Source organism: Salvia splendens, chromosome 19 (assembly GCF_004379255.2).
Source record: "Salvia splendens isolate huo1 chromosome 19, SspV2, whole genome shotgun sequence".
NCBI lineage: Eukaryota > Viridiplantae > Streptophyta > Magnoliopsida > Lamiales > Lamiaceae > Salvia > Salvia splendens.
In genome coordinates, this window is record NC_056050.1 from 26,502,694 (window position 1) to 26,526,734 (window position 24,041).

General features: G+C 37.4%; 4 protein-coding genes across 6 annotated transcripts; 2 read left to right on the forward strand and 2 right to left on the reverse strand.

Moving 5' to 3' along the window:
- Window positions 1–735: 735 nt before the first annotated feature.
- Window positions 736–3,840, reverse strand: LOC121780294 (malate dehydrogenase, chloroplastic-like). 2 transcript variants are annotated; one of them, XM_042177846.1, is made up of 2 exons: window positions 3,729–3,840; window positions 736–2,229 (listed from the first exon to the last, which is right to left on the reverse strand). In XM_042177846.1, the coding sequence occupies exon 2, from the start codon at window positions 2,213–2,215 to the stop codon at window positions 980–982; it is 1,236 nt and encodes a 411-aa protein (XP_042033780.1). In that variant the 5' UTR covers window positions 2,216–2,229; window positions 3,729–3,840; the 3' UTR covers window positions 736–979. The 2 variants fall into 2 exon arrangements, with proteins under 2 accessions (XP_042033780.1, XP_042033779.1); XM_042177845.1 differs by having other exon boundaries at window positions 3,622–3,776.
- Window positions 3,841–10,288: 6,448 nt separating this feature from the next.
- LOC121778468 lies at window positions 10,289–13,253 on the reverse strand. The gene is made up of 4 exons (XM_042175824.1): window positions 12,806–13,253; window positions 10,943–10,981; window positions 10,697–10,781; window positions 10,289–10,516 (listed from the first exon to the last, which is right to left on the reverse strand). The coding sequence occupies exons 1-3, from the start codon at window positions 13,184–13,186 to the stop codon at window positions 10,698–10,700; spliced, it is 504 nt and encodes a 167-aa protein (XP_042031758.1). The 5' UTR covers window positions 13,187–13,253; the 3' UTR covers window positions 10,289–10,516; window position 10,697.
- Window positions 13,254–18,271: 5,018 nt separating this feature from the next.
- Window positions 18,272–18,745, forward strand: LOC121779254 (probable calcium-binding protein CML46). Its single transcript, XM_042176569.1, has one exon. It carries the CDS (start codon window positions 18,272–18,274, stop codon window positions 18,743–18,745), a length of 474 nt encoding a protein of 157 aa, XP_042032503.1.
- A 1,005-nt stretch (window positions 18,746–19,750) lies between these two features.
- Window positions 19,751–22,798, forward strand: LOC121780278 (pentatricopeptide repeat-containing protein At2g03880, mitochondrial). 2 transcript variants are annotated; one of them, XM_042177822.1, is made up of 2 exons: window positions 19,751–20,106; window positions 20,333–22,798. In XM_042177822.1, exon 2 carries the CDS (start codon window positions 20,379–20,381, stop codon window positions 22,308–22,310), a length of 1,932 nt encoding a protein of 643 aa, XP_042033756.1. In that variant the 5' UTR covers window positions 19,751–20,106; window positions 20,333–20,378; the 3' UTR covers window positions 22,311–22,798. The 2 variants fall into 2 exon arrangements, with proteins under 2 accessions (XP_042033756.1, XP_042033757.1); XM_042177823.1 differs by having other exon boundaries at window positions 20,349–22,798.
- The last annotated feature ends 1,243 nt before the right edge of the window (window positions 22,799–24,041 follow it).

Genomic DNA, 24,041 nt, shown 5'->3' on the forward strand with positions numbered 1-24,041 from the left:
ATACTTCCCAGCCGTCGGGATATGGCGGCGTACCGTCGTTATTGTAAATATTTACCTTTGCCAATACAACGAATATTCGGTCTCAATTACCTCGTTTTGTAAATATTTCAATTCAGCTGATTTAAAAACTTCAACGAAAAAATTAAAATAAAAATTGGTTATAAAATTTTGGGGCTATTGGAAGTGTCCGCCTATAGTGAGGCAGTGGAGGAAAAAATTGGGGCTATGGACAAAAAAGTGGTGCTGTGGACAAAAAAAGGGGGCGGGGCGATGGAAAGCATCCGCCTATAGTGGATGCTCTTATGTCATTACTATGTTTCGAAGAAAGTGTCTCAAAATGTGCACATATAAAGGTTTTAGAAGTGATTTGGTTTGTTCGAGTCTATTATGGGGATGCTCAATTGTTCAAGATTAGCTTTTCCAAAATTGTCCGATATTAAGTTAACCCGAGATTAATTGTCACACGAAGAAAACCAAGACTAACCCTACATGTCATTGTCCCACGATTAAGCACCAATTAATCGTACGTGTCATTTTCCTGATATTAAGTATCAAACTTTATCTGCTCAATCAAACAATATTCAGAAGACTCAATTTTGCCTAATGCATCAAACTCTACAATATTCATAAGATTCAATTTTATCTAATCCATAGAACCAAATATAGCAGTTTGTGTGTGTGTGTGTGTGTGTGAGAGAGAGAGAGAGTGATAGAAGAGAAAACAGAATGCAGCAGTTTGAACAGCGTAGCAACACTGTCTCTGCAATGTTATTACCAAATATAAATAAACACAGAATCCCACAACTTGTAAAAACACTACATAACTCAATTTCTATGTAAAACAGTAAAAGAAAGTGACGATGGGTTTAGTAAGACGCCTACAAAACTGAAACAAGATGCCCCAATCGCCGCACCACTTTCATTATTATTACCCTCAAAATAGATGCTGCCGCTTGAGCTGTACCAAGACTTGCATTCTTCACGCAGCGATAGCCTGCTTCTGAACAAACGCCACGCCTTTCTCGATGCTCGCCTTCAGCTCCGTCTTGAGCTCCTCCAACGCCTTCTGCTCGTACTCGGTCAGCCCTTGAAGCTCGGACGATATCACCGCCTCAACCCCGTCCTTCCCGAGCTTGATCCTTGATGCGAAGAACGGAAGCTCGGCCAGCTCGGACTGGATGAACGAGCACTCGTAGACATCCGTGTCCCCGTCGAGCGCTCGGAGCGAAGACTCGACGAATCGCGCCGCGGCGTACGCCATGGAGAGGGTGGCGGACCCGGCTCCTGCTTTTGCCTCGACGACCTCGGTCCCAGCATTCTGAATCCTCACAGTCAGTTCTTGCACTTCTTCGTCGGTTAAAGTGATGGACGGCTTCGCCTTCGACAGCAGGGGCAGAATGGTGATCCCTGCGTGACCCCCGACGACTGGGACGTCGACGTCGATCAGCTTCAGGTTCTTCTTCTGGGCGACGAATGTGTTTGCTCTGACGACGTCAAGAGTGGTGACGCCGAAGAGCTTCTTTGGATCGTAAACTCCTTTCTGTTTCAAGACCTCAGCAGCGATCGGAACAGTGGAGTTGACTGGGTTGCTGATGATGTGAATGAAGGCATCGGGGCAGTTGTCAGCGACGGCCCCGACCAAGGTCTTCACGATGTTGGCGTTGATGTTGAAGAGGTCATCACGAGTCATGCCTGGCTTCCTCGGAACACCAGCTGGTATGACCACAACATCCACGTCTCTCAAACAAGCAGCCAACTCAGACTCTCCTGTGAAATCCGACACCTTGGACGGGGTGTTGCAGTGGCTGAGGTCGGCAGCAACTCCCTTCACGTTTGCTATATCGTAGAGGTTCAACTCGGAAACCAGTGGCGACATCTTGACCAAAAGGGCTAGTGGCTGGCCTATACCGCCAGAAGCTCCAAGAATAGCCACTTTATACGATGCCTGAGGCTGAACACGAGTGTAAGATCTGTTGCTGTATTTCTGGGCCATAGAATTGTAGCCCTGCTTAAGAACTAGAGTGCTTTCATCACCCAAGAACGACGATTGTGACTCACAACTCACAGAGTTTGCTGCCTTGAGGCCACTGAAGCTCGTGAGGTACTTTTTTGGGTTCAACTTCACGCTGGAAGCATTCAACTGCGTGAAGCCAACTTTGGGCCCAGCAGATGCTGTGGATCCAACAGAAAAACCGGTTGCTGGTGTTGCGGCCATCTTACAGTTGCAACCTGCACGGATCGGATTAAACTATAAACTTTCTCGGAAACATAATTAAACAACCTAAAGAATCCAGAAAGTGCACACAGTATGCAAGTTTTTGCATGATAAAAAGAGTGAAGACAATCCAACCGGACAAACACAACAAGAGCTTACTAAATCTCAAATTTTCAGCATGCATCAGTCTCTCAGATAGAAACCTACGTTCAGTGTTCAGGTAGAAAAGAACAAACTTTCCACCGGATTCAAAGGCAAACGATTTATTGTTCCGAATATGATCGTGATTGAACAGCACGACTCATATGAAATCCATTTAGTGGTGTATCCTTCATCCGGGGATTATGACTAGGCAAGTATGCATATCTAATCACTCGCTGAGAATCAGATCTCATTGTATTCTAAGTGAGTCAAGTGACAAATGCTTCGACCTTTAGCTTAACATCAACTAACATAATTTAATTTCCTACATTTCTTATGTCAGAAACCGCTTCCAAACCAAACACTTCATGAGTATAGTATAGCAGCCTCATATCTACTCTCCGATGATAAAGAAAAAGGAACAACTGAATATACATAAAAATTCAAAAATAAATTAAGCATCCAAACACAACTGGCAATTTTCATCAAAGAACACTTGCATACAGAAATCTCAAGGAATAAGTAAATTTCAAACAATATCCGCTTAAAAAACCACTAATTGAAGAAAAAGTTTAGATCTATTGTATCACAGAACACATCAATAAGCACCCTACACACAGTAAACCAGCTAAAAAACTTCCTTTTTTACTTTTCTCATTTTTCCTAATCCCAACAACACTCAGAAGATCAATAAGAAACAACATAACATAACAAATAAAAAGGAACAACTGAAATCTGGCAGTTTTCATCCAATAAAACTTGCTGGCTTGCATACAGAAATCTCAATAAATAAGTAAATTTCAAACAATATCAGCTTAATCAACCATAAATTGAAGAAAATTTTTAGATCTAATTCACCACAGCACACATCAATGAGCAACTCACAGTTCACACACAGTAAACCAGCTAAAGAATCTGCATTTTTTCCTTCCTTTTATAGAACTTAACAAATGATATGGAAAAAGAAACAACTGAATAAACATAGAAATTCAAAATAAATTAAGCATCGCAACAGAAATCTCAAGGAATAAGTACATCAGCTTAAAAAACCACAAGCTAAATAAAAACTTTAGATCTATTCAATCACAGCTCACACACAGTAAACCAGCTCGAAATCAATAAGAAGCAACACAACATAATAAAAAAATCAACAAAAAAACGAATCTATTAAACGCAAATTAACACATTATACATCAAATCAGCACTTCCAACAAATGAATACGCAAACAGATCTACGAGCTAAAGCATGAGGAATCGAAACATACGCCGATTTAGGAATCAATGAAGAGCGAAAATCAATGAAGAGCGAAAATTGAGCAGAAATGGAGTTAGGTAAAGAGAAAAAGGGAGGAAAAGGGAAGACAATGGGAACCTTTTGTAAGCGTGGACGTTGATTTCGACAGAAATGCAGGTTTGGTGTTTTTGGAGAATATAAAAAGGTGGGATTTCAAAACACGCACAGACCCGCTGGAGTGTGTGTGGTTGAGGCGTCTTAATTTCTCCGCCAAATAGCCCTCGATTTAATCTCTCACAAATATTTCCAATTTCACCAACTCTTATTCTTTTTGTTTTTTTCTATTTTATGGAATATCTCAATAATAACCCCCTGAACCGAACCAAATCGAAATATTGAATTCGGTTCGAAATTTTATATTATATTTAGTATGTTCTTCATTCGTTCATAAAAAATAGTCTATTTTTTTTAATTTGGTTTGTCTTTTAAAATTAGCCTAATTTCTATTTATTGAATTTTTATTTATGTTTATTTAAATATTTCTATACCTAATGCATAACGATAACTAAAAATTATCTTGGATTTTTTGAATTTTTTAATTCGGTTCGGATTTAGTTTTAAAAAATTGAAAATTTTGAATTTAGATTTTCATATTTTTGGTCGCTCAAAATTCTGATTTTCCCAATAATTTAAATTAATTCAATCAAAATCAATGTTTACCCCTAGTTCATTCATTAGATACAAGTAATATTTATTTTGGCAACCTTGTGGCTATTGAGTCATTACTAAAAGAAAAATCAATTACCAAAAAAAGCTTATATATGTGGGCATTGGAAAAGTGTCCAAACAAATTTCCAAAAGGTTACTTACTTATCAAGCATGCTAAGAGCCAACAATGAAATCAATTGGACTCTTACTTTTGCTTATATATATTTGGGAATATTAAAATATAGGTTTGGACTCGAGTTGTTCTTAGAATTAAATTTGCATCACTATGAAAGTAACATAAGTCTTTTTTTATTCATAAAAAAAACTACACTTATTGATATAAAACGGGCCGGGCCACCTCAACTTCGATCTGCCATAATTTTTTAAGTGTACATGATCTTAAAATGGGCCCAAAATTTTTATCGGGCCATTAGGCCTCGGCCCATCAGTAAAAAATATACTATTTGCTGTTTGTTAGTGTGTTTATTGGATTAGTATTTATATGTTCAATCCAAAACCAAAAGGATATATTTATGGATTATTATAATTAGGCGTAGGATTGATAATAGTATCAGTTTTTAAGTAAAAACTTAAAACTGACCTCCTAGCAAATGCTTGAGTGAAACGAACTCTCAATCTATCGGTTGAAGGGGAAGTGTCTTATAAACTAAGACGCGTCGTGGTCCGATTTGATGATATCATCCAATCAGGCATATTTTAATAATTGGAGAAAGAGGTTGGAGGAAATTAAAATTAGATCTCTTTGTTAATAAAAGGGGTATTAGCCCTTTACATTCAATTAAATCCAAGATCTCCATGGTGTATTAATAGATTTTGTAAAAATGTATTGTATGCAAAATTTAATTATTATTAATGGAACATTTATAGTATAATTTTATGTCAGTAATAGATCTAATGCATATGAAAATAATATGCTATATATTTTATGTGAGCATCATTTATGAGAATTAATATGTCGTTCACCATGTGTGTGTGTTGGCAAGCAGTAGTCAGGTTAATGCATAAGGTCAAAAGTTTCATATTCGAGCTCTCTATGGCGCGACGTTAAATTTAAATTATTTACCCATCCAAAATAAGAGCATTTTGAGGTTGTTGCTCAATCAAAATTGCACCAAAGGTTGATGGTGCACCACCTCAAATAGCACTTGTTTGATATCCCAATAAACAATTGAGCAAATTTTGTAATTGGTGGAGACCTTTGTGGCACCCCTTAAAATATGGTGATTTACCTAAAAACCTCTCACTTTCAAACTTTCAACTTGAAAAAAGCTGCATGATATATAAATTTATGGCATATCTTAACAACCACAATAGATCTGAATTGTTTTATCCTAATGTAATAAAATACACTATTAATTCGATATTTGCTTTAAAACTAAATGAACAGATGGATAATGACCATATATATTTTTTTGAGAGCTTAACTGATTTCAAAATTTACTTATGAAGAAATCATCAAGCTACAATTCTTTTTTTTTTCATTTTCATGGAGGGAAATCAAATGTATAGAGATGCATAAAATCATGAAACAAAAACAAAAGACACAAACATATTCGTACTTATTATTCTTCATGCCATGAACTTTGATCTTACAAAAGAAATTAAGAAAAATACTTAGAACACTACTTATTCATCCAACTATCTCCTTAAATAACCTAGATATTCAGATCCCATAACTTAAATTACATCTCATGATCCCTCCAAACATAACTGATTTTCCTACTAAAATCAAAACTATGCCTACGTTTTCTCATTGTGAAAACTGGACAACATCTACTATTATAGAGAATATTGAATCAACTATTACCAAATGATTCAATTTCTATTCATTTGAGGCCTTGGTGTGTGTCGATTGTTCGCCCCGGATCCCGGATAGTCATTCACCTCTATCTCCATTCTTCTCACCACCAAATTAGGGTTTTCCTGCAAATTTACACTCCAAATTTAAGATGGCTTCAATTTTTACTATAACATAATGTTTGTTAATAATTCTACAAAATGATCAAGATTTGGTTAAGTACCAAAAGGGCTCCTTCTTCAACTTGATATTGATCACGCTTGATTTTCTTCACAAGATTTGAACTTCCTGCAATAAAGAGAGATGTAACAAAAATTAGTACTATCAATTTCACTATGTATAATTCATGATTGATTGCTGCTTACTTGTAAATGGGGTTGCTCCATTCATGCTCATGTGCAAATACAAGCATAGTATCACCACCATTACCCTAATGCAAGTGCTAGCCATTGATGCAACACACCAATTATCTCTCTCTCTCTCTCTCTCTCTCTCTCCTATTCTTTTGTTCTCCCTCTCTCTCTATATATGCATGTATGTGTGTGTGAAATGTAAGAAGTGGATTAATGTATATATAGTTTCCAAAAGGCAAATTGAAAAGATGGATTGTTGGTAATGTGGGAAGTGGGCAGTAGTGCACTTTGTATGGTGCATGGTTTACTATCACAAAGGTCAAAAAGGTGTTTTGATTGCAATATATTGGCATGTATTAGGAAAGTTGTTACACTATGATAATTATGTATAACATAGAATTAATGATAAAATAATTAATGGGTCCTTCGATGTTGCCACGTTTTTGTACAATAATTGAGTCTCCAATTTTAGTTTTGTCAAATCTGGATTTTGGAATTTTGGATTATTTCCTAATTCAGTCATTGAATTTATCCCTTTTGTTATTATAAAAAAATAATTAGTCACAATTAAAAATATAATTATTTTAGTGAAAATATATAATAAATTAATTAACCCATAATGAAAAGATGCTTTACAAGCAAAACGAACAAAGAAAAACTCAATTATAATATTATAATGTAAAGTTGAAGGACCAATTATTCATTAGAATAGATTTAAAGTTCCAGCTGATCTGAAATCTAGCTTGACATATACTGTATATGTCTGTTTATAATCTTTTTAAAAGTAAGTCAACAATGTGAAGTTTGCATGAAGGTTTTGATATGATGATATTTTATAAATGTTGGACTTTTTGATTAGAGAAGTAGTGGAAGACATGATGAGAATTGTTTAAGCCAAATTTGGAACAAAAATATGGTTCGGCAATTGCTAGTGGAATGTGACAATTCCTACAAGGCTATAGTGATGTATTTAATATTTAGGTTCACATCATGATTACGGAATCCTGTGGATTAATTTCCAGTTTGATTAATTATTTTGATAAAAAAAATTTGTTACTAGATAATTAATTCTGAAAATAATAATAATAAATGATGATATATACATACTACTTATTATTTTTTAATTTATATAGTGGACTTTTCATTTTTTGTATTGATTTGAGGCCTAACGCATCATATATATTTAATCGTGTGACGTGTTATTTTGTTAAACTTCGATAGAGTTAATTACACCTTGACAGCGGTACTTGCATCGATCCTTCACTAAAAAAATAAAAATGAAAATTGCATTAATTTCAATGAACTTTCCAAAAAATTAAAATGAAAATTGCATTAATTTCATTCCTAATAATGATAGACTTGAACCTTTTCCAAAAAAATAAAAATGAAAATTGCATTAGTTTCAAACTAAGTAGGGATAGACTTGAACTTTCCACAAATTAAAAATGAAAATTGCATTAATTTCATTCTAAGTAGGGATAGACTTAGAAAATTGTTTGGGAAGGGATTATATATTTTTTTAAAAAAAATTTAAATGTAGAGATATTAATTTTTCTATGTTTTGTCGTAATTATATGAATTTTTAAGGATAAATTCATAAAATTTGGTCAATATATTACATAATATAAAAATTAACCATAAAAATTGAAACTTAGATTTATTTTTAATTATTCCATAGTGAAAAATTATGGCACTACGTGTAATATTTGTTTATATTATTCAATCAAACGATTGTTTTCCTTATAAAAAGATAATATTATTTAATTTATCTACGATGACATCCCTTTATGATTTTTCGACTATTACATGTAGATAAAATTTCACCAAAAAATTTATTCATGGTAAAATTAAGAACGAATCAAAATTTCATGATTTTTCTTGCTGATTTTCAAAATAACAAGACGAATCAATATTTGACCATAACTTCATGGATTTCTACCATTTATCTTTTTAAACAATGATTCATTCAAAAATACGAAAATTTTAATGATTTGAAACGAATTAAAAAAATACATTGAGAGGTGCTTTTACCCTCCAACCAATAAATTAACCTAGTAAATTGTACATGAAATGTGTCAAAGCAAAGTACTCACAATGATTTCAAAAAAGTAAGAGTCAAGAGTATACAAATTCACTATGTTCTAAATTAAGTCGAGAATATAAATTAATATACTTTTAAAAAAAGTAAGAGTCAAGAGTAAAATACACCAATACAATTTAACCATATGTTGAAGTAAAAATCGAAAGTTTCTAGCAAAATGAATTCATATAGTATAAGTTTTATTTATATATACTTTTACTTTTTTGTGAAGAAAATAATCATAAATATTAACACATACAACTTTGTCACCACTACATAATTTTTAGCATGTGAGCAGAAGTAATCATCTTCTTTACGTTGAACCTTTTGACTTATATACCAAATTAATCAAGTGAATGGTAGATTTAGTCATTGACTCTCTTTATATGCAAGCTGTGAAGCGTGACATAAAATGATAAAAATGTCAAATGTTATTCACACTCTAAAGATTAGTTAGACTTTTGGTTAATTTTATTCATACAACTTTCCCCACCTTGTAAATGTCAAGGGAGTCCTACAAATTCTCACGTGTAAGTAAAGAATCAAAAATAGTTCAAAGGATAAATTAAATTGAAATCCTTACTTGATTAAGATTAAGATTAAGATTATTTGTTCTTTTCTTAAACACTTGATACTATTTACATTTATTATTATTATTATTATTATTATTATTATTATTATTATTATTTTTCTTTTCATATATTAAAATTAAGATTTATGAATAAAACAAAAGGGAATAATTTCATTACATGACTAAATAGAAAACTAAAAAATTACAAATTAAAAAAAGAACAATAAATAAATAAAATAGCATTTTCAAAATTGAAAATAAGTGAAATGACATATGTCACGTCTCCACTCGTTGCCCTGTCTGCGGGCTTTTGCACACATCCATGCCCGAGAGACAGTGCTTACTGCAGCTGCAGCTAAGGGTCAAAATACCGAAAACCGAATGTCTGATCCGAACTAAATCGAAATTTAAAATTCAGTTAGGATTGAAATTTTGGCAAATTTCGGTTTTTCGCCTCGGTTCGGATATATAAAAACCGAAAAAACAAATCTCTTTTGTGTTAATTAAAAAAACTAAATTTTGGGTTTTCATATTTTTTTTTTATTTTTGAATATATTGTGGTATTCGGTTTAACAAGGCTCAATTTTTGTAGTTTGGATTTCAATTTTTTGGTTATAATTATGCAACTTCGGTTTTTCAGCTTGGATCAGATTTTATCGGTTAGATTTCGGTTTTTTAGATAATTCTGTTTAGTTTTATTTGGCTAAAAAACTAAAGTGAAACTGAATATTCACCCCTAGCCACATCACCATGCTAAGCTAGTGTTAATGGGCCTATGCTAAGTAGAAGAAATTATTTCTGAGTGATGGGCCTGTGAAATTTTTACTTTTATATTTTTCTTTTTCCTAGTGAAATGTTACCTTTCAATTTTCGTATACTCCCTCCGTCCCCAAAATATCATTCCACTTTGACTCGGCACGTGTTTTAAGAAATGTAATTAAAAGTGGGTTGAAAAAGTTAGTAGAATATTAGTTTTATAATAGAATGTGAGTAGGAATGAGTTAGTGAAATATGAGATCCACTGCAAAAACTAGTAAAAAGTGAAATGAGATAAATTTTGTGAGACGGAAAATGGAAAAATGGGACAAACTCTCAGGACGGATCCTAGTATTTATTATGTCATCCTTCCTGTTATACTGATGGAGTAATATAGTATCCAATATGGTATTGCACGTATAAGAATTTTATAACTAAAAATCAAACTTCGTTCCAATATTTAGCAGTATAAATTGGATGAATATACAGTTCGAGCAACTAATACAGTTAGTTTCCCCATCTATATGAGAAATTCCTTAGCAGCATCCTAATCTCATCATTGAATCTTACATCCCCCGGAATCTTGGCCACGACGAACATTACCATAGGACGACAGCTCAAGAAAGTCCATTTCGCGACCTGCACCAGTAAAAAACGACATTCTCACCAAAAGAATCCGTCACATTGGCTCCTATTTCATTCACCGATTCACTAACCTTGGTTGCTCGAACATATTCTAACGTTTCATTGAAATGTCATGTTTTTATTCAAATCACTCTTCAGAGTTTAAGAGACAAATGTAGAAGAAGTCGAATATACCTTAGACCCGGCAAGTGGCACTTCTCTGAATAAGCTCGTTTTTGGAGATCTCAGTCCGGTTTCCCTTGGATCGGTTGACAGTTGCCTGTGCAACAAAAACGGTGGATTAGACACAAAAACTGGATTTTTATCTCCGTGCCCGAAGCCTTTTCAGACGGTATTAATGGGACGGAGGGAGTGACTGATTGGTAACAATGTGTTCATTTTCAAGATAGGCAATGTTTGGAGTTATTAGGAGGAATTTACCTGCAAAACTTGGCAATTTTCTAAGGTGCTTTTTCCACCCTGCATAGCAAATCTTGGATTTCATAAGCAGCATCAAAATCGAGTAAAAAACTTCGAGAAACAAAAGGCTTTGGTAAGTTACGAATACGATACATACAACAACCATCGATCTTTCCATGAAAACATATTGTACTGTAGTACGAAATACGAATACATAATGCAAGATAAGGAAAAAAACGACATACTAGTAAGACTACTGTCTCGATCTAGTCCTAATCGTCCTAAAAAAGGCGAGGTGGAACGCACATTTTGTCATAAAAATGTCAAAAAGCCAAGAAATTCAAGACATCAGGAACAAAAAGGCAACCATCGATCTTTATGCAAACATACTTTACTGTTGTACGAAATTAGAAAATGTTGCACAGTTTCGTAATCTGCACAGTATGACGGAATCTATGCTACTGGCCGACACCAGGTTGAGATTCCGAGCCCAGAAAGAATCAACAAATTGGAATGAATAAGGATCTTAGAACTAGCAATCTGAGCCTCCGAGTTCAGATTTATCCGAGATGAAGTGAACAAGCAAGATCACAACTTTGACAGTACAGTTAAGTGATATGGTTACATCAGGTCTAAAACAAACTGAAAACAACTTAAAAGGTTAAACCAATGTCTACTCATTGGGATCGTTTCACAAATGTTAATGCATTTCTAGTGACCAATTTGGCTGAAGATGAAAACAAGGTGGTTCATGCTCGTTAGCCACATTCACGTCATAAGACAAAGTATTATGTTTAAGTGATAGTTTCTCAAGCCATCGGCGCCAAAATATACTTTATCTACAATTAAATTAGTCACGGGGGTGGGGTGGGGTGGGACCGTGGGAGAGATAATTGTGAGGCACAATGTAACCTTGACACTATGGAAACGGGTTGGTGGTATACAGGGTCGTGGGCCAGGTTTTTGAGAAAAATGGCAACTGAACGAGATATTAGAATTCCCAACATAAATCAGAGTCCTATCGTATCTATGTTCTAACGAATCGAGCACCACCTATATATGCTAAAGCAGAGTCGTCTTTGAAAAAAATTCCCAACATAAATCATATACTCTTATGCAACAAACAAAGCATATATTCGGTTATTTCAGAAACCTTTCTCAACTTTTTTTCTGGAAATCTTTTCCCAAATGAACAAAAAAGCAAAATATTTGGATTGGAATTGAGTACGTTACTGGAATTGAAATTGGAGCCTTGAATTCCAAATTCAAGGTTTGGTATCACAAAATATTTGGATTTGAATTCATTCTCAATTCCACAATTTGAATTCCATATCAAAAGTAGATAATTGGATTTCAAAATAGCTATAAAATTATAAAATTTGGCTTCTGCACACACTACGCACACACTTACACACACTGCACACACTACACACACGTTGCACACACACTCATACATTGCACACACTTACACACATTGCACACACTTGCACACACTTACACACTGCACATTGCACACACTTACACACTCATTGCACACACTTACACACAAATTGCACACACTTACACACAAATTGCACACACTTACACACTCATTGCACACACTTACACACACTGCACATTGCACACACTTACACACACTGCACACACTTACACACATTGCACACACTGCACATTGCACACACTTACACACACTTGCACACACTTGCACACACTTACACACACATTGCACACACACTTCATATAAATTTTTTCAAATTCAATTCCGTCTATCATTTTTACCAAACAAATGATTTGGAATTGAATTACAATTCCGTAGAATTTTAATTCTAATTCCAATTCCGTGTACCGAACTAATTTTACCATCAATTGCCATCGAAAGACTACCTTAGAGTAAGGAACAATGTGATCGTAATCATGGCAGAGGCAGCCTGGGCAGCCGGCGAGTTTCCGGAACACAGTGTTGCCCAAGGAGTCTCGCCGCCACCTATCCGGATCGCGGCCCTTGATTTTCTCCGCCTTCTCCCAACATTGCTGCTTCACATTGTGCGGGGAGCTCCTAGGGTTCGGGCTCTCCGGCGAAATTCGAAGAGCCTCAAATTGCGAGAGCTCTTCGACAAAGAGGCCGCCGTCGCCGATTGCGGATGCGAAGGGTGGAGGGCAAACCCGCCGGCTTGGGCTGGTGGACCGGAGCCACCGCGTGGAGGGGAAGGGAGTGGATTTCTTGGCCTTGCGGCGATTTCCGGCGGTGGTGGAATTTGGGTTCATTTTTTGGGAGGATGAAATGTGAACAAATAAAACAAGATAAAACTAATCAATTACTTTTAAAAATAAATTTGATAAATAAAATTAAGATAAGTTAATTTTCGTTTTGCCATTTTTCGTGGATTATAGAGTGTTTAAATTTAGTATTAGTATAAAATTTATCAGTATTAGAGCATCCGCAATGTGCGGATGTCCCGGCGGACTTCCCAAAAACATCTCCTGCCACGTTATAAGGACATCTCACTGCACAATGGCGGACATCCTCAAGGATATCCTGACCGACATCCACAATAATAAAAATTCACAAATTCACAAATATGCAATTTACGAAATTAAAATTTCGACACGAATACGGGGAAAATGCAACGATTTTATTTAAATAGTAAAAAATATACATAATTATTTTTTTAAAAAAATACATAGTTACAAAAAATACAACCCAAAGCTTCAACAAACGCGACCCCCGTCTCACTCCTCGTCGTCCTCGTGGCCAGTCCCGGCGTCACTCCCGGGTAGGGGTGGCATCCCCAAATCGCACCTTATATCGTCGATGACATCCTTTAGCATCAACTTATATAAGGGGTCAGTCGTTGCCTGCCACTTTTCCATGGTGTCTAGCAGGCTCTGCTGCATGCGGGCGAGATGGCTGAGCTTGGGAGTGACCTGAGAAGGAGCTGCCGATTGGACCTCGTGGGACCTGCTGGCGCCACCCCTAGCCATCCGTATCGCGGTCTTTTATCCAACCGGGCAACGGCGGCGGGAAGACGATTGAGGGGTCAGGAACTCTGCCTCGGCGTCGGGGAGGTCGTGGGAACCGACACTGTTGTTGTACTGCCGGAGGCGTTGATCTTCGTCCGCTTCGGCCAGCCAGCTTCAACACCCGCACAAAACTTGGCGGAATTCTGCACCACAAGATAGACCTCCCAATAATTGAATTCGTCGAACTTAAAGATCTGTCGGGGTACTGCTGCATGGACAGAACCTTCACATCCTCGGCAGACATGCCGCTGGTTGCCGTGCGGAGATTGTTTTGGTAGATGCCGGCAAATCACTGACCTGCCTTCTCAGCCGCTCCCACTGTTTCATGCATTGTTCTCCATCGTGAGGCTTCCCACCTGGCGGTTTGAATTGGAGGTAGCTTTGGCTAATGCGCCACCACATTCTGTCGATATACTGGTTAGCCCCGATGTAGGGATCCTCGACTACACCGACCCAAGCTTGAGCCAGCGCGACGCACTCCGCCACGCTCCAGATGGTCCTCTTTCCAGTGCCGGCCTCCTCTCCCCCCGGCCCTCGCCCCACCCTCGTCCCCCGCATGCGAGGACGAGGTAGTTCCCTTGCCATTGCCCGGTGGCATCTTAGTGGGAGACTCCCTGACCGGAGATAGCCCCAACTCCTCAAAAGAGAAAGTCTCAAATGCCGGTTAACTGAGTCTCCAGATGAGTACTCTGGGGGGAATCACTAGATAATAAATCCATGTAGGGGCGATAGACATTGTCCCCAGGTGATTAGGGGGCCCCCAGCCTGCTACCCCCGCAGCGGCAGGCATGCCCTACATCATACCGGGCATCATCATCCCGCTCATCCCCGGGCATCATTCCCCCCATCCCCGCTACCATTCTGAGCATCATTCCCCCCATCATCCCGGGCGCCATCCCCGTCATCCCTCCACTCACTCCGGGCATCTGGGGCACCATCCCACACATCCAAGGGTACATATTGTAGTACCCGGGCACCATCCCCGCCATTTGGGGCATCATCGGCTTCATTCCGGGCATCATCCCTGCAGTTCCGCCGGCGTTTCCCCCACCTCCAACGGGAAACGCCGGCGTTTGTGACTCGCTCGTGGCGTGAGAATCACTATCGTGCTCCATTTTTCTTCAAAAGAAATGAAAGTAAAGATAGAGAGACTCGTTAAAACAAGTGGTGCGAATGAAATTAAGTTCAACGAGAGGTATATATAGAGTTTTTTAAAAAAAATAAAAAATCAGGACTTCCGTCGTGGCACCGCAGTGGCGGACGTCACCGGAAAGCCACGGATGTGAGGTATCCGCGGCCGACGTCCGCATCCGCCCCTCCCTCGCCTAATAGCGGACGTCCGACGGGACATCCTCCATTGCGGATGCTCTTAGCACTATTAAATTAAAACTTTGGTTTAATTGATTGCATTCTAAAATAACAATTGAGACCTATTTTGGTTTAAATTACGATTGATAGATACCCAATGAACTGAATTTTCAATCCCAACGAAAAGTACCACTATTAGATTACAATAATTTGTGTGTATCTTAAATTCTTGATGATTAAATATTTCGGAATATCCATCCTCATTTGTCAATTTTAGAGCATCTGCTAGGTCCGTCCGTCTGTGCCAGCGGCACGGAAAACGTCGTCCGCCGCTGCGCTCGCGCCGCTGGCACGATGCTGCTCGATGCATCGAGCACGTCCGTGCCAGCGAGCAGGCGACGTGGCAGCGTGTGATTGGCCAACGGCATATCCGTTGGAAAATCTTTTTTTAAAATAAAAAATAATACCAAAAAATAAAAAAAATATTTTCTCAATCCCAAAAAAATGCTTGTTTTTTGTCCTTTTTTCTGCATTTTTTTTATTTTTTCCCCCAAAATCATGTATAAATACACACATTCATCGTCCATTTTTCACTTCAAATCATCTCTCATTCATATTTTTCATACAACTTATCTACACCTTCATCTCTCACTCAAAACCTCAAATGGATTTCACCCATCTCATTGCAGAAGCCGAGCGCGAAGAACAAGAATACTACGAACAACATCGTGAAGGCCCCGGCTCGGCTGTGGTACTTGAACAATATCGCCGACATCATGTATACGTGTATTATCTTACACAACATGATTATAGTCGACGAAGGACCGAGGACGACTAGTTTCTAAGACGAGGATGAAGCCGGAAGCTCAAGCGCGAGGTCTCCCCCACGCCGAGGTGTGCATACGACGGTGGGTGAGAGGATCAAAACAAGGCACACAATGCGCGATACCCGAACCCACGTTGAGCTACAAGAAGACCTAATCAAACCCATGTGGGCGAAATTCGGTAACGCGTAGTGGATTTTTTTAATTTTACGAATTTAATTATGTAATTTTTAATTTTTAGGATTTTAATTATGTAATTTTTAATTTTTAGGATTTTAATTATGTCCTTTTTATTTTATTTGTAATTTGTAATATTATTTCGGTTTTTTTAATGAATTTTAATATTATGAAAATGTTTTTATTTAAATTGAAGTGTGCTCCTCCTTGCGGAAGAGCACAGTTGTGGGTGTTGTACTCTTGCCTAAGAGCAGGCAGAAAAAATGGAGCCGGGCCCACAACCATGCTCGCTGGCAAGAGCACGGTTGTGGATGCTCTCACAAGTCATGAAGAATAATTTTAACTTCTAATATAAAAGTCATCTATGAAATTTGTCTTATAGTTAAGCTAACTTGCCTAGTTTGAACCGTTCTAAACAATATACTAAGACGTGCTTGACTTAGGAAACATTGTCATTATTATTGGTGATTAAATATATACTTACAAAATTTATTTAAATCTGCCTATACAAGATGGGGATAGAATAACGATTGGATTATGCGATAGTAGTTCCAAACAAAATAGTTATGATTAGTTAACTAAGTCCGATAATATTACTGTATAGTGTCGAACAACGCAACTTATGATACTTTCAAATTATCGAAAATCAGCAATTGACGCAGTTCACAGCTATGGTTTCTTGTCGTTTGTGAATATCAGATCTCTTTAGTGTGTGATCAGCTTCATGAATAATTTCAAGATGAATTTTGTGTCTTTATTAGTTTTGTTGGATTTATTGTTATTTTTCTTTTATAATAATTTTAAATTAAATACTCATTTTTGTATATATAATAATAGTAGTAGTCATTTTTTTCCATGCCATCATTTGTTTTTTTATATAAAAAAAAATGAGTCGATGAAAGTGACAAAAGCTAAGAACGAAGCAATTGCTTGCTGAGAATTTTGTCGATGAATTTAATATAGCTTTCTTTGACATAGCAAAGTCTTCGTGTAAACTCATAACTAAGTCAAGTCATTCTTTTAATATTTTTCTTACCACTTACTTGAGTGAAGTCTCTTTAATTTTCCAATTTCGAGACTATGAAATCAACCAATACTAATGTTAAGAAATTCTACTCCTTTTCTGGTCTACTATCTAGAGAAGCCTGCACTACAAATCTACAATATTAACCAATTTAGCAGTGTAATTAAAAATTGATATTGTAAATCAATTTGTAATTAAAAATAAGTGTTACTTTGTTTTATGATAAAATGAAAAATTACACCATATTAAGTGAAACAAATCGAACTAATCGTGAAATTTCGTATATATATTTATTCTGAAATAATTTTGTACGGTTATATTGTTGTTCTTGTTTTTAAGTTTACGTTTCAAATCACATACAAAAAGTAAATTTTTTTGGTCATTATTCATGCTTCATAGGAAGGAAACAACGGGTTAACCTATCAATCATTGGATTCCTTGACTTTCACTTTCACCAAGTCTCCCTCTTATTAATATTTTTCTGTATCGTATAAAATATGTCTCACTTTCATTTTTAATTTGTCATACTAACAATGTCATATTTTTATTTTTTGAAAAAAAAGCTCTCTTTCATATAATATAAAAGTAATATTCGTCTCTTAATTAACACATAAAATAAAAATTCCTAAAATCTGGTATCATTACATAAGTGTATAATCTATTCTGGAACAACTGGAATATTCAAAATAGCTCCAAAGTTATGTAACTGTTCCACATTAACGTTTATCACTAAGCAGTCAAATTATTAGTATTTAATTTAACCACTTATTAAACAATGAATTCATTCACACAAAAATCCCTATTCCACAACTTACTCGGAAAGTCCATCCACACTCTTTTACTATACTATCACTTTCAACAAAGCTTACACAAAATTTCAAAGAAACTTCCTAGAAATTAATTTATTCCACTCCAAACATTTCTATAAATCTACAACATTATCAACTAACAAATGCCACAAAAAAAATGTAAGTCGATTCCCTAACACATTCAAAAATGTCGTCAATTTCACATATCATCGCCTCTTTAAAAAATATGATCACATTCATATCTCTCCTCTTATGCCATTTGTTTCATCATCCACTGCCCGACTTGCAGAAGTCGGGCCGTGGGCCTACCAACAGCGTCGCTGCCAGCATCACTGGCAGCGACGTTGGGGTCGTGATGAGGCGGCTGCGGCTGCCTCATCTCGAGCCGTTCTCGCAGGACTCTGTCGAGAACATCGAAGGCATCTTCGAGGGGGTGGAGCCGTTGGTGGAGGAGGTGAGGGAGGCGTTCGGGATGTTCGACGAGAACGACGACGGGTTCGTGGATGCGGAGGAGTTGGAGAAGGTGATGAGCTCACTAGGGCTGGTGGGGTTGTCTCAACAAGAGTGTGAGAGGATGATAATGGTGTTTGATGATGATGGTGATGGGAGGATTAGTTTTGGGGAGTTTGTGAAGCTCATTGAGGAAAGTTTTTGTTGCTAGTTTTAGTTGTTGGTTGTAACTTGTAAGTCTTTGTGGTTTTGGTTTGTTCTTAATTACAATTATGTATATATTGAAGTTTTTTTTTTTATGTGTGATTTTATTTTTCTTGGACTCCTTGTGGTCTAAATATTGAAGTGCATGCGTAGAGGTTAGGAGCTAGTATATAATTTGTAGCAATCTGAAAATTCGAATCTTAGAGAATGTAAATATATGTGAATCTTAAATTTCAAAAATCCAAATCCGGTGAAAATTTGAAAACCAAAAATTATTTTTTTTTTAATTATTATGGATGTAAGGTTAGATGTTAAAATAGAATACTGAGTAAATACTAGTGTATAATTAAGACAAGTATGTGAAATGAAGGAAAACTATTAGGATAAAAAAAGTAAATGTTAATTTTGGTCCTAAAAATATGACCAGAATAGGAATTTGTTCCAAAATATTTATTTTTTTAAAAACAAATCCATAAAATTGAAATCCTTATCAGAGTGGTCCTTTTTTGACGGTTCTGTTAAAAAACTAACGATCATACCACTGTACAATTAGCATTGACCATTAGTTTTATGACGGAATCGTCCAAAAAAGGACTACTTCGGCAACATTTTCATTTATTATGGACTCATTTTTCAAAAAAGGATTTTGGACCAAATTTGTATTTTGGTCTTATATTTAGGACTAAATTTAACCTCTACTCTAAAAACAATATTTAGAAATTTTTGTATGATAAATGGGACAATGTTAAACTTTATGATTATGAGACACATTATATCAAGTAAGTGGCTTGAATATTTCGTCATGGAATAATTGCAAATTAACAATATTAAACTCTGTTCTTTTTTTAATTAATTTTAAAATTACCACCATGTGTACAGCAAATGGGCCTTGAAAATAAAATACTGATGGACCTTGGCCTGTAAACTACCCAAACTAATTTTCCTTTATTTTGTGTATATATATACTTATTTATTTAAATTTCCACATATCTATCTTCCTCCTTTTCTTTTTCATATTTCTTCAATAATCTGCTGTTTTTTCTCTCAAATTTTGGATCTTTGCCATAAATTAATCGAACATAATTACTCCTTGTTCGCCTAATACACAAGTTTTACGAAAAAGCAGCTTGAAATACTCATTCAGTAATTTCAACAAACACATAATCTGCATAAGCAAGCATCCTCACCCTGTTCTTGTTATTTAATAGAGAAAGAAACCATCCTCGCCTCGAAACACGGTAGCTGAAGACAGCGGCGTTTTGTGATTTCTATAACCATCTGGCGGCGGAAACGGGAGTGTCGAGCTGTGGTTTTGCGGCGGTGAAATGAAGCGGCAGGCAGATGAAGAACAAATTCTCACACTTTGAGGTACAATCAAGAAAACTAAGCTGCGATACTTGTGAGTATACAGATTAGTGATAACATTTTAGGATTTGGATTGAAAATTGTGTAAGATATAACTCCAATTTGGTATTTATGATCGGTTGTCCTGTTTTACTGTATTTTGTGGAAGTTATGGATGAAATTGGTGCTTATTTTTTGCAGAATACTTCTAGGAATTTATTGAATTGGTTAAATGAATGTTTTTTCACAGATTGAAAATGTTGCAGTTATGATTTCGGTGGTGTTCAGTCTTAGCTATGAAAATTATGTCAAGATTCAAATGCCCTATAGCAGTATTAAACGTGGCTCTTCAGCTCCGAAGATTCGATTCTGTTCGGGTATTTGAGGGTAGGACGAGACCGGGTGGATCGTCGAATAATCACCGGGATATAGTCGATGAGTTCACCATGCATTGCTATCAAAAGGATCTTCCCAATGCAATGAAGGCATTGGATTCTATGCAGAAACATAAGCTATGGGCGGATTCGATCACTTACTCCGAGCTAATTAAGTGCTGCATAGCCCGTGGAGCCGTTAAACAAGGGAAGCTAATCCACCGTCATGTCTTCTCGGATGGCTATGAGCCGAAGACTTTCCTTATCAACTCACTTCTGAACATGTATGTGAAGTTTAATTTGCTGGATGACGCGGAATTCTTGTTTGACCGGATGGTCGGGAGGAATGTGGTGTCGTGGACAACCATGATCGCTGCGTACTCTAATTCAGAGTGTAAGTATAAGGCCTTGCGAATGCTGGTTATGATGCTTAGAGATGGTGTTCAGCCGAATATGTACACGTATTCTTCGGTTCTGAGAGCCTCTGAGGAGATTTCGACCCTCAAACAGCTTCACTGTTGCATAATCAAGGTGGGTTTGGAGTTGGATGTTTTCGTCAGGAGTGCTTTGATCGATGTTTACTGCAAATGGGGTGAGCCGAGATCAGCGCTTTTGATGTTCGACGAGATGGGAACTTCGGATATTGTGGTGTGGAACTCCATCATTGGGGGTTTTTCTCAGAACAGTGATGGAGAGGAAGCGCTCAATCTGTTTATCCGGATGAAGAGATCTGGTTTCTGGGCTGACCAGTCGACTTTAACGAGTGTTCTGCGTGGCTGCACTAGTTTAGCGTTGTTGGAGCTGGGAAGACAGGTTCACGTTCATGTCATCAAGTTTAATCGAGACTTGGTCTTGAACAACGCCCTTTTAGACATGTATTGCAAGTGTGGTAGTTTGAAAGACGCTGATTTCGTCTTCACTCGAATGGTTGTCAAAGATGTGATCTCTTGGAGCACCATGATAATAGGCTTTGCCCAAAACGGTTACAGCCGGAAAGCGATAGATCTATTCAGGGCAATGAGGGGATCGGGAATGAAACCGAATCACATCACAGTTTTGGGGGTTCTGTTTGCTTGCAGCCATGCGGGGCTAGTGGAGGAGGGACGGTGTTACTTTGAGTCGATGAAGACGGACTTTGGAGTTGATCCGGGAAGGGAGCATTGCGGCTGCATGATTGATCTCCTCGGAAGAGCAGGGAAGCTTGACGAAGCTAAGAAACTGATTCATGAAATGAAATGCGAACCGAATGCTGTGACATGGAGAGCTTTGCTCGGTGCGTGTAGGGTTCACCGTGACATGGATTTAGCCGAGTATGCAGCGAAGAAGGTCTTGAGCTTGGATCCTTGTGACGCAGGGACGTACACGCTTCTGTCTAATATATACGCCAACGGCCAACGATGGGACGAGGTTGCGAAACTGAGGGGACTCATGAGGGACCGAGGGATCAAGAAAGAACCGGGATGCAGTTGGATTGAGGTAGATAAGCAAGTCCATGCTTTCACGTTGGGCGACAACGCTCATCCGGAGATTCATCAAGAGCTGGGGCGTGTCGTTCGGAGATTGAAGGAAGAGGGCTATGTTCCGGACACGAGCTTTGTGTATCAAGATGTTGAAGGAGAGCAGATGGAGAACTCGCTTGTCTACCACAGCGAGAAACTGGCTATTGTTTTCGGGATCATGAGGTTGCCGAAAGGGAAGACGGTTAGAATTCGAAAGAATCTGAGGATATGTGGCGACTGCCATGTTTTTGCAAAGCTTTTGTCGAAAGTGGAAGGTAGAAGCATCATCGTTAGGGATCCGGTTCGTTACCACCATTTTCACGACGGGGCTTGCTCGTGCGGTGATTATTGGTAGTGTGCAACGAAGAATGGAACGTTAGATATTTGATATCTCACGCGTAGATTTGTTGAAGTAGTTCAACACATTGTTGTACATCGAACAGACTGGTATTTTGATATGAGGCGGGAAAGGTCGTTATATGGGGGCACGTGATGATTTGCCACTTGAAATCGAGACATTGGGATTGGACCGGTAGATAGATTCATAACGTTTTGAGCACAACCAGTAACCATTCGAACCCGTTTAAATTGTAGGAGTGCGTCTTGGATCGGTCGATTATGTTATGGACGGAATCCGACTCATGGCGATCTGGTTGAATTGGGAGAAGTCGTAGTTATTATTTTAGGTCGATCGATTGGAGAACCAATCACTCAAGTTAACATTATGAAATAGCAAGCAATTGCATATGATTGAGTTGTCTGTGCAACACACTAAATTATTTGGAATCAAGGCATGCCCATGATACTTATTTTAATTATATAATATAATAAAATATTTCTCAAGCTCCATCTGTCTCACGTTAATTGAGTTGTACATTTCTTTTCGAATCATCCCATATTAGATAACTAATTTCCTTTTTGATAAAAATTAAATTTTATTCTCTTCAATTTTCTACTTTATTTTTTCTTTTATCTCATACATTTTTTTTTCTTCTATAACTCATCAAACATTTTTTTTCTTAATATTTGTACCAAATGAAACGACTCACTTAAGTTGAGACTAATACTCTCTGCACAATAATTTATCCATGAATAAATTTGTATTCGTTCTTAATTTTTCCAAAAAATTAAGTGAGAAGAATCCAACTAAGAAAAAAATTTAAGAACGAATCCAAAAAAGTTGAGACAAATACTCTCTGCACAATAAAAGCACCTAATCGAATTGACTATTTTGTACTCCTTCTAAACACAGATTTATACAACCAAGATTTTTACACAACATATATTTGCTCACAAAATGAGAGTACTAAGAGCATCCACAACCGTACTCTTGCCAGCGGCACGGTTGTGGGCCCGACCACACCTTTTCTGCCTGCTCTCTGGCAAGAGCACAACACCCACAATTGTGCTCTTCCGCAAGAACGAGCAAAATTAATTTAAAATTCAATTACACAAAAACATTTCCATAATACTAAAATTCATTAAAAAACCACAATAAATATTACAAATTACAAATAAAATAAAAAAGACATAATTAAAATCCTAAAAATTAAAAATTACATAATTAAAATCCTAAAAATTAAAAATTACATAATTAAAATACTAAAAATTAAAAATTACATAATTAAACTCCTAAAAATAAAAAATTACATGATTATTGGCTAATATTACCCGAGGAAGACTACGCATCTGGCGGCACCAACCCCAATTGTTTTTTGAGACCCAATATCATGTCCTCGTGCGTTTGAAGTTGCGTGGGAGTCATAGTTGACCTATCGGCCATATTGAGTTGGGTCAAAAGGGCCCACAACGAGTTGTTCGGGGGTGGAGGTGGAACATAGGGTGCGGGTTCGGGGGCGGGGGCCAATGGAGTCGCGGAGCGCCGGCGGTTGGCCGCCGCCTTCTTCCTTCCTTGCGGTCGGCGTTGGGAACCGCTTGGTCCGGCGTCGGGGCTACCCAAGTTAGCTCTGGCGAGTTGGCTAGCCACTTCTACGGAGCCGGAGTCGGATAGGGATACCGACCTTGACCGTTTGGAGGAGCCGCTCGAGGAGGATGTTACGCCTCCCATATACCTCGGGTGGAACCG

Coding starts and splice junctions, on each gene's coding strand:
- LOC121780294 (XM_042177846.1), bottom strand. CDS start 2,215: ATGGCCGCAACACCAGCAACCGGTTTTTCTGTTGGATCCACAGCATCT.
- LOC121778468 (XM_042175824.1), bottom strand. CDS start 13,186: ATGAACCCAAATTCCACCACCGCCGGAAATCGCCGCAAGGCCAAGAAA. Junction 10,982..12,805: donor ACATTGTTCCTTACTCTAAG/GTAGTCTTTCGA, acceptor TTTGCTATGCAG/GGTGGAAAAAGCACCTTAGA. Junction 10,782..10,942: donor AAAATTGCCAAGTTTTGCAG/GTAAATTCCTCC, acceptor TTTGTTGCACAG/GCAACTGTCAACCGATCCAA.
- LOC121779254 (XM_042176569.1), top strand. CDS start 18,272: ATGTCGTCAATTTCACATATCATCGCCTCTTTAAAAAATATGATCACA.
- LOC121780278 (XM_042177822.1), top strand. CDS start 20,379: ATGAAAATTATGTCAAGATTCAAATGCCCTATAGCAGTATTAAACGTG.